General features: G+C 37.3%; 1 protein-coding gene across 1 annotated transcript; it reads right to left on the bottom strand.

The window, feature by feature from the left end:
* Positions 1-6031: 6031 nt before the first annotated feature.
* LOC140163986 (toll-like receptor 2) lies at positions 6032-7936 on the bottom strand. Its single transcript, XM_072187275.1, has one exon. It carries the CDS (start codon positions 7934-7936, stop codon positions 6032-6034), a length of 1905 nt encoding a protein of 634 aa, XP_072043376.1.
* Between the last annotated feature and the right edge of the window lie 1702 nt (positions 7937-9638).

Here is a 9638-nt window from a genome sequence, read left to right on the forward strand (position 1 = left end):
TTGGTTCATCTTCGTCTTTTTCCTCTCCAGCAGTTTTATTTGTTAGTTCCAACAGAGTTGTTGCAATTGCAGTCATCTTCTCATCATCGCTTACTTCATCCGAGAAGCATGCACTACTTGCTTCAAGATCTAATCTCACGGTATATACTCCTGGTTTTAGAGTTCCTAAGGATAGATGGAGAAAATCAAATGGAGAACTCAAAAGTAATTCTCCTCTTCCTCCTTTGCTCCATACCCATGTCAATGGGTCAATAACATCAGTGGTATTGTCTGATAAATAAGCCATATCTGATTCGAACTCCGTACTGAAATTCAGCTTGAAATAGACAAAAATGGCTTCTTCTAACTTATCAAGTAGCTCGACAGCTTCTGGTGAATATTTAATGGTACAGTTACCGCCACTGCTGATGGCTTCGGTAATATCAACATTGTCATACTCTGGGTCATTTTTATCTGTTGATCCACCTGGTACTTCATAATAGTTTTTCGTAGTTGTGGTTGTGGGTTGAGAGTGTATCATAACAAAAAGGAGAAGCAGGCTGTAGAAAGTCACCAAAGTTTTCATAAGGATGCTTGCCATTTTGAACATGTTGAAGTTTGATTTCCTTTCTTTTTGGGGAGACTTTTTTACAATGTCAAAGTATCACACTTGTGCTATTACCATGTACTGCCACTGTACTGTTTAGGTCTATGTTATGGCGAACTTACGACTCCACCTCGCCAAGCCTTCGCCAGGACGATATTACCCTTTCGAAAAAAAGTAAACCGGTTGCTGGTATCCACTTTCTGATGTATCCGTTAACTGAGACGTTAAATAGAAAGTTTCAAAGAACGTGCATGAAGAGCAGCACCCATAATATATTCCGGCCGTAGGCATACGATCGCTTAACTGATGAATCGCTGTATATTATTTCAGTACATGCGTGAGATGATAAACGGCCTTATGGGGTTATTGTTGGCCCAATATGGAGGGCGGATTTGGAAATGCAAATAAGCTTTATTATCTGATGTACGTGTTACAAGCTGTTAATGAGTATTATACCTATTAAGGGGGTACTACACCCCTGCCCAATTTTGTGCCTATATTTTTGCATTTTTCTCAAAAATTATAGCGCATTGGTGACAAGTAAGATATGTATATTATAGGGGCAAGGACTACAACTACTGCACTGGAAATTTTATTTCAGCACAGACAACAGTTGTGGAGTTACAGTCAAAAATGAGGGAAACCAATATTTGATCAATAAATCAATAACTACTTGCCTTGAGTTGCTGAATTTTCAGTGCAGTAGTTGTAGTCTTTGCCCCTATAATATACATATCTTACTTGTCACCAATGCCTTATAATTTGTGAGAAAAATGCAAAAATAGGCACAAAATTGGCCAGGGGTGTAGTACCCCCTTAAACGGTCAACTAATTACTGCATGGTAGAATACCAATGCTAATGTTCCGTGACCAAATCTTGTTTTTGGCATGCCTGAAGGGTACTGGACAAATTTGGCTTCGGCTGCCTTCTTCAAAATGTCAGGCATTTTCGGTTGGGGCAATTAAGGTCAAACAGGGGTCAAACTTATATTTATTCGAATTCTTTTAATAATTGGTCTTCTACTATACTGGCAACTTAGTCTTCTACTATACTATTGAAAATTATTCGTTTCTTGTTGTGCAATCAATCACAGAATGCCCAAAATGCACTTGGAGTAGCGGCTGCGCTTACTGCATATACTATATTATTGTTTGCTTGTATGAAACATAAACGATGCATGGAGGTGATTTCATTACGAATTAGTTTATTATCCCCGGTAAGCACATATATGCACAACCTATACCTCTTACCTGGGCACCCCTCTCCCCACCTATATAACCTCCTCTTCCCTAAGTGTCTCCTTCTCCCAACCCTCCTCGCCTCCCCTACATTCGATATCTGCTCTATCTCGAGCTCTCTCCCTTTTCAATTCCAATGCTCTCTCCCATCTGTTTCTCTTCCCCCCCCCCTTACCTCCCCCACACACTCTCTTCCATTTTTTTCTGTAAAAGTCACTAGCTTATGACTTTCCATCGATTTTCGTACATGCGATTAAGGACATGAATCGATTTTGTTTACATCACATGAGTCGCCCCTTTTGTTATTTCGAACGCAAATATTTCGATGGTCTATATTTTTCACAGCTAAAATAGCCATAGCTTATTGGATTTTCTGAAGCACGTTTTTCAATGTAGACTGACATGCTCGATTTTTCTCCTCGAGAATATAGCACTGCAAAATTTAAACATTTCTTTTGTATACTTAGATCAGGTAACTTCAAACCGAGTGATTTTTTTCTTCACACCATTATCATGATTATATAAGAAACTGACATGAAAACCGAATCTCCTTGATACAAATTTTAAGTTTGTAACAAAAGGTAGAAACAAAGATATCAATAATCGTGTAAGTCAAGAGGTTAGGCAGGATAATAGGAAACCACGTGACCAAAACCAAAACCAAACTAAAACTCAATATTTGAAATGAAGCACTGTCAATAATATTTTTAAAGGCTGATATCTCAGTTTCCAATTCTATAATACCATAACTTAAAACAAGTAAAAATAAGTAAAACACTCAAAATTGATAACCTGTCCAAAAGTGTCACATTTGATATACCATGTCACATTCTATGTGACTTCTTCGACAGGTGAATGATTTTACGGGCTCAATATTATAATTGAAAGATCTTCACGCTTTATTGAATAGCGATATCACCGGCTCCGTTCTACCTGTGTATAGTTGTTATTATAAGTAGGTATATCACCTCAAAAACATAAGGGCAGCAGAAACACGTTATTTAATGTTTCTACATGAATGACCTTTATTAAAGCATCAAAAATAAAAAAAAACCGAATTGAAATCGGTCAATGCATTGTGATGTAGTGTCAATTTTAAGATGCTCATAAAATGCAAATCTGCCACAAATTGCTATAATGATAAAAATTGGCACATTTCGAGATTTTGAAGGTTTATTTGGACACTTGCTTGAAAAAGCAACGTTAATTTAAGAATCACAGGTTAATTGCCTATCTTTTCTAACTTCGTCAAAGAAAACAAAATTAAAAAATCTATCATTGAATAATTATAATAAATTAACCAAATATACTATTTTAGCAATTGCGGCCAATCTGTAGACAAATTAAAGTTGAAAAAATGACTAAGTTCAGCTAATTAATATGCTAAATTGATGCCAAAAGAAAACCGTACATGATATCAGGGTGCGGTTTTTTTCGCACACATGTGTATTCAAAGCTCTTTCAATTGATAACAAAAAAAATACACAAAAAGTAATCAATTATGCAAATTAGCTTATTACAGCTAATTATGTATTCATGATATTATTATGTAAATTAGGCATGAGTATTTTTTTTTCTTCAATATTTAATGAAAGTCTTTTCATTGATCATAAATTTGTCAAGTGTGAACCTGTTTTTATGTTGAGTAAAGAATCTGCAGTTAATTACTTTAATATAATACAAAAAATACAAACTTTGACATTTTGACGGTGTCTGGAATAGAATTTTCATTTTTTCTGTAAATATATTATGTGTCACCATTGCTCAAAACCAAATCCGAAAAGTAAAAATAAAAATTCATTTGCAATGAGACTTTAAATTAACATTTTGTTATCTGGATTAACATGGGAAGACAAACGGTAAAATGAACAGCCACTCTACTATAGCGCGTATACAAAAATGGTGTGGCCTGGAAACACACAATGGCTTAGAGCTATTGTGGTTTGGAATATTACTCCCTTTAAACTCACTTAAAAAATGTTTTGTTTCAAATCGTTTTCCTCAAGTGTGCCATTCGTTGCCGACGGAAATAATTTACATGCTTAGAAAGATTAGTATTTCAGCTAAATGGTGGTAGGTCTTGATTTTTCAAAAGGCCTATATTTATTGATTTATGAGGCATCTTCAACAATCCCTAAAAAAAGGTAGTAGCTCTTAAACGAAGCAATATTTATTTTTTTAAAACCCGATGGTAGTCACAGAAAGGTTTCACACACCATATATCAAAAATTCAAACAATTGTGATAAATAGCACATATGAGGAAATTAATTTTTCGACATGGATGTTTGCCAAAATTGAACAACTTTCATGCGCGCGCTTTTCAATTACTATTATGCTTGCATGCACAGTGTGGCAGAAGTATTATGCAGCCACTGTGACATGCCTATTATAAGCTCTTTGGACGAGAAACACTATATCAAATATGAAAGGAAATTTTTCTCGTTTGATTTTTTTCCGAAATATCTCAGAGATCCTTTTTATAAACCAACCGGAAGAATATCTCAGAGTCCTTAAACCAACCGGATGAATCACGTGGAATCATCGGTTTCTTTTTAAATCAAACTGAAGGTTGAAATATAAAGGCACGAAACAGAGACTTGCAAGCAAAACATGTTGTAATAACTTGAAGCTATTTCCTGTATTGCATTGTCAAAATTATGTCTTTTTACGTAGAAGAAAACTTATTTATTTAAGGGGGTACTACACCCCTGCCCAATTTTGTGCCTATTTTTGCATTTTTCTCAAAAATTATAGCGCATTGGGGACAAGTAAGATATGCATAATATAGGGGCAAGGACTACAACTACTGCAATGGAAATTTTATTTCAGCACAGACAACAGTTGTGGAGTTACAGTCAAAAATGAGGGAAACCAATTTTTGATCAATAAATCAATAACTACTTGCTTTGAGTTGCTGAATTTTCAGTACAGTAGTTGTCGTCCTTGCCCCTATAATATACATATCTTACTTTTCACCAATGTGCTATAATTTTTGAGAAAAATGCAAAAATAGGCACAAAATTGGCCAGGGTGTAGTGCCCCCTTAAGGCATTTTAATGCCCAAATCAAACATAACTAAATATCTTATATGGTTGAGTAAATTAATTAGCTATCACATACTTTTAGAATTTTGAGAATTGTCTTACGAAAATCCCTAATTTCCAAACATTTCCACGTATTCAAATATCAGTCAATTATATTTAGTATAGGTAGTGTTAATCCTTTATATATCAAGAATGGTCAATTGTCAAAATTCAAGAAGTAGGCTATGTTATAATTGGTTTTTTTCTTCAACCTTATCAACTATAATTAACGTTTTCAACGATACAATTCTTTCAGGGAATACACCCTGTAGTATTAGAACTAGCCCCGTACGCAAACCAAAACGCCCCTCGAATAGCGTGCGAAGCGATCATCATACAGGTATCAAGACTCCTATATTGCGTAATGTTCTTACACATGTTACAGGGAAAATGAGATATAAAAGTTGTTCCTTCTTTCGTTTGTGAAGGTTGTTACTTCTTGCCATATTGGTTCTCGGTTTTGCGAAAAGCTAGCTTTTAAAATCAAGTCAATAAATCAATCAAATAAACTTTATTTAAACTTCTTTCTTTCTTTCTTTCTTTCTTTCTTTCTTTCTTTCTTTCTTTCTTTCTTTCTTTCTTTCTTTCTTTCTTTCTTTCTTTCTTTCTTTCTTTCTTTCTTTCTTTCTTTCTTTCTTTCTTTCTTTCTTTCTTTCTTTCTTTCTTTCTTTCTTTCTTTCTTCTCTTTTCTTAAACATTAAGAGGGAGAGCGTGGCGCAATGGTTAGGGTACTTGCCTTTAGTGCATGAGGTCACGGGTTCGATTCCCGGCGGTGGCGATTTGCTGGGATATTGACTTGGGAAAAAAAAGTCTGAAATTAATTGGCAACTTCTGTAGATTAAATTCAGACTTCCGCTCTCCCCATGGTTCATTTAGAATTGGGTAAATGATTCATGAAAGTACTCCGTCCTTCGGAGGGGACGTTAAGCCGTCGGTCCCGTGTACAGAGAGCCATACCTGTACATGTATCTCGCAGCCAGTTTCGAAAAGAGTAGGGTGTTAACCCCTGACTGTTCCCAACCCGTCCCGGTGTTCAAATGGACCCCAATGGAAATAAGCTTCAATAGAGGCTTTCTTGGGTTATCCAGGGTTGTAAAAACCCGAACAAATCAAATCAAAAGTCTATACATCGTAACGGCGATCTACAGCCGTTGGTGTCTTTATCAATTCACGCAAACACTGGAAAAACAAGTTTTGAGCGCCTTGATCACGTGGCCAAGTCAAATAACCTTTCTTGCAAAGGAATTGTCTCAACCACATTGTCATCTTATCATCAGGTATAGGCTCAAGTAGAATGAGAATTAAGACGTCCTGGCCCTCATTCAAGAGCCTCAACCACGCATGCTGCGTCTCAAAGTAACACCATTCACTCTCCAGATAACTTGGTGATAAAACTAGAATGGTCTTGCGACTTCTATGAATACTTTCTGTTATGGCTTCAAGAAGAGGGGTGCCTGGAATGAAGTCTCTTGCATGTCCTATGCAAAGACGGAAAGGCTCTTGGCCTTCTTCTAGGTTCTCTCTAAGATCGTTCAATACCCATTCTAAGTCATGTTCATTTTCATGTGCGTATGACACAAAGGCATCATATCGAACTTCATTAATCATGGGTTCATTTTCATTGTTGTCGTGGTTTTCTAATGGCTGATATTTTCTGCGTCGATGACACATCAGAAAGAGTCTATATCGTATATGCCATCGGTATCTTATCGACAGAATTACTGACAGGAACATAACACTACTGCATGATAACCCAATAGCAAGGTACATATAGAAATGAGAAGCGCAATCCAGATTGATTTGGGTAATGCTCCATCCACTGAACTCTTTAGGTTCATTGCATTTATACATAAGGTTGGGTCTCAGATATACCTCAAAATCGGACAAAATCCACTCACGAAAAGGCTCAATTGAAGATGGCCCACAGGTGCATGTGAATGGGTTACCACTGAGATCCAGATTGGCTAACACGGAAGACTTCAAAAGCTTGACAAAGTTCATCGACACATAACTGATAGAGTTGTGTGACAGATCAAGGTAGGTGATAGATAGCAGATGCCATTCGTCTATGCCTAGAAGTCGATTGTTTTCAAGGTCCAAATGTTGCAAGTATTTTAAAGAGGCGAAGACGCGAGTTTCAATGTATTCAATAGAGTTATTACTGAAATCTAAACTTGAGATCATGGGTACCGTTTTATTAAGCTTGAGTTGAGATACATGGTTTGCAGTTAGTTCATTAGATGACATTTTCAGAACATTTAGCAAGGGAAATTTGACTTGACTGCTCCACTGATCTATAGTGTCTCTTTTTGTCGCAATAAAGCTGCCTGAAACAGTCAACTCTTCCAGTTTGGTTAGATTCTTGATAGTCAAAAGAGTGAAAATTTCCGTTCCGTCAAAGTTTAACTTGCGCAAATTCTGTGCGCGTTTTGAAAGTTCGAAAAGGGCGATGGACAAAATATTTTTGTTGTTCGGATTTCGAAATTTGATTGAAGACAAGAAATGTAAAGGAGTAGTCCACTGGTCTGCAACGAGAAGATCGTTTTCAGATGTAATGGAATCAATTCGAAAATCTGTTAGATTGGTCAGTACATTCATCCAATCTTGAAGGATGTACATCGGATTGTGAGAAACATCTAGTACCTTTAATGAAGCTACTGAACTAAAGTCATCTGGGTTAAAAGCTCCGTTTAAGCAGTTATAACTTAAATCTAAAACTTGTAAAGTCCCAGTGTTGGCAAAAGCGTGGAAAGCACCTACAGGTAACGCGTTGAGGTAGTCTCTCGCTAGATACAATTCCTCCAGTTTATGCAATCCGTAAAATGCTTGGTTAGAAATGTGGGTAAGAGGTAAAATAAAACCGCTTAGGTGTAAAATGCGTAACTCTGGGAACCAAGCAAATGCTTTATCTCCGATTGTGTTAAGAACTGATAAGCTCAAATCCAGGTGCCGCAGCGTGCCATTCCATTTGGCATAATCCTGAAGTGTTGTGCTGTTCACTTCTAGATTTGGTGTATCTAACCACATCGTCAACATTTCCAATTCCGAATTCAGTGACAATGGTATTTCAGTGAAAAGTTCGTATAATGTACACAGACTCAAAACTTGTTGAAGTGGCGTAAAACTCCTTCTTTTATTTCAACATCTATTGAGTCAAACGGAGAATCCCAATATAACCAGAGAAATGTAAGTGGGGCATAAGCAAGATTCTGAAACGTCATATTATTAATAACGGGTGGCTCAGTTACTTTGTCCAAAATGCAGTGAAACTTGAAGTGGGATAAATTTGTCAAATGTTTGAAGCCTTCGCCCAGTGTAAAATTGGTGATATAATTTAAATATAAATCCAATACCTCTAGAGAAATAAGGTGTGAGAATGCTTGATCCGGTATGACGGTGAGAAGATTGTCTGCTAGTAGTAAGTCCTTCAGGTTGACCAGATCTAAGAAGGCGCTATTTGCTACTGATTCAATCAGATTGGAAGATATATCCAGACGATGAAGATTCAGTAATCCTTTGAATACATACTCCTCAAGACGATGCAGCAAATTACGATCCAACCATAACTCATCAAGCAGGATCATCGCACTAAACGGAGAGCCAGATATATTTTCGATATCATTGATAGAACAGCGGATGGAAGTGAGATTGCTTTGCATCGAGAAATCCATATGTGATATATGAGACAAAACATTGGCTGACAAATCAATGGACGTAATGTTCGGTGGAAGAATCGGGATAGAAGATAAGTTTCTGTGCGTGCAGTCTAGATTGGACAACTTGAACAACTTGCATGATATTGTTCCTGGAGTCCGACCGTTTTGTTGTAATAATTCCGTAGATTGGATGGCGAAGACGCAAAACAAAATGAACCGGAAACTCTTCATGCTGTTTCCTATGGTGGGCATGATAAACGCTGCTCATCAGTCGGCGGCTAAGTTATAATGAAATGTCACGGCCAGTTTTACATGCAAGGCTACATGCAGTATTTGTTTTGCAATAACTTTCGTTTGTTGACTGCAGTCACGTGCGTTATTAAACGGGATGCCTAGCTCTGCAAACGCCTACTGAATATCCCTAGCAAAAACAGCCAATCTGCTACCATTACTCTTCCTGAACAAATTGAGCAAAAATTTGCCAAAATAGGACTAATTTGGTCATTATAAATCACGGAAAAATTGATTGACTTCACGGTTTCGGTGTTATAATGACTTTTTAATGTTAAAATGAGCGCGAAGCGCGAAAAGATTGCGACTTCCACCGTTTGAAGTGGGCTTTGAAGCGACCAATTTTTGTATTAGCCATATCAATTGGTCAATTCGGCACCCTAAGTGCTAAGGCAACTCCCGAGGGGGGGGGGCACATCAAAAAATTTTGGTGGATATGCTCCACGGAATTATGAGGTGGTGGGTCTTTGGGAGCTGACGGCGTACCGGTAAAAGGGGGGTTTTTTGGAGCTGCGAACAAGTAAAATGGGGACTTTTGGAGCTGCGAACAGTCAAAATCTTTCTTGGCTTTCTGGTTGAAAATCGCCTGAAAATACCTTTTAAAGCTCTTTTGGAGCTGTATTTTAGTCAAATATAGGGGGTCTTTTGGAGCTGCGAAATCCAAAAAAAAAGAAGAAAAAAAAAAAAAGGGGGGTGGTCTTTCCGGGGAGCATACCCGTATGGTCATTTGTGTTAAGTGACACCCCCGGGAGTCAACTGTTTGATTCAGTGTTATTTCGTAA

This window comes from Amphiura filiformis, chromosome 1 (assembly GCF_039555335.1).
Source record: "Amphiura filiformis chromosome 1, Afil_fr2py, whole genome shotgun sequence".
NCBI classification, from domain to species: Eukaryota; Metazoa; Echinodermata; class Ophiuroidea; order Amphilepidida; family Amphiuridae; genus Amphiura; species Amphiura filiformis.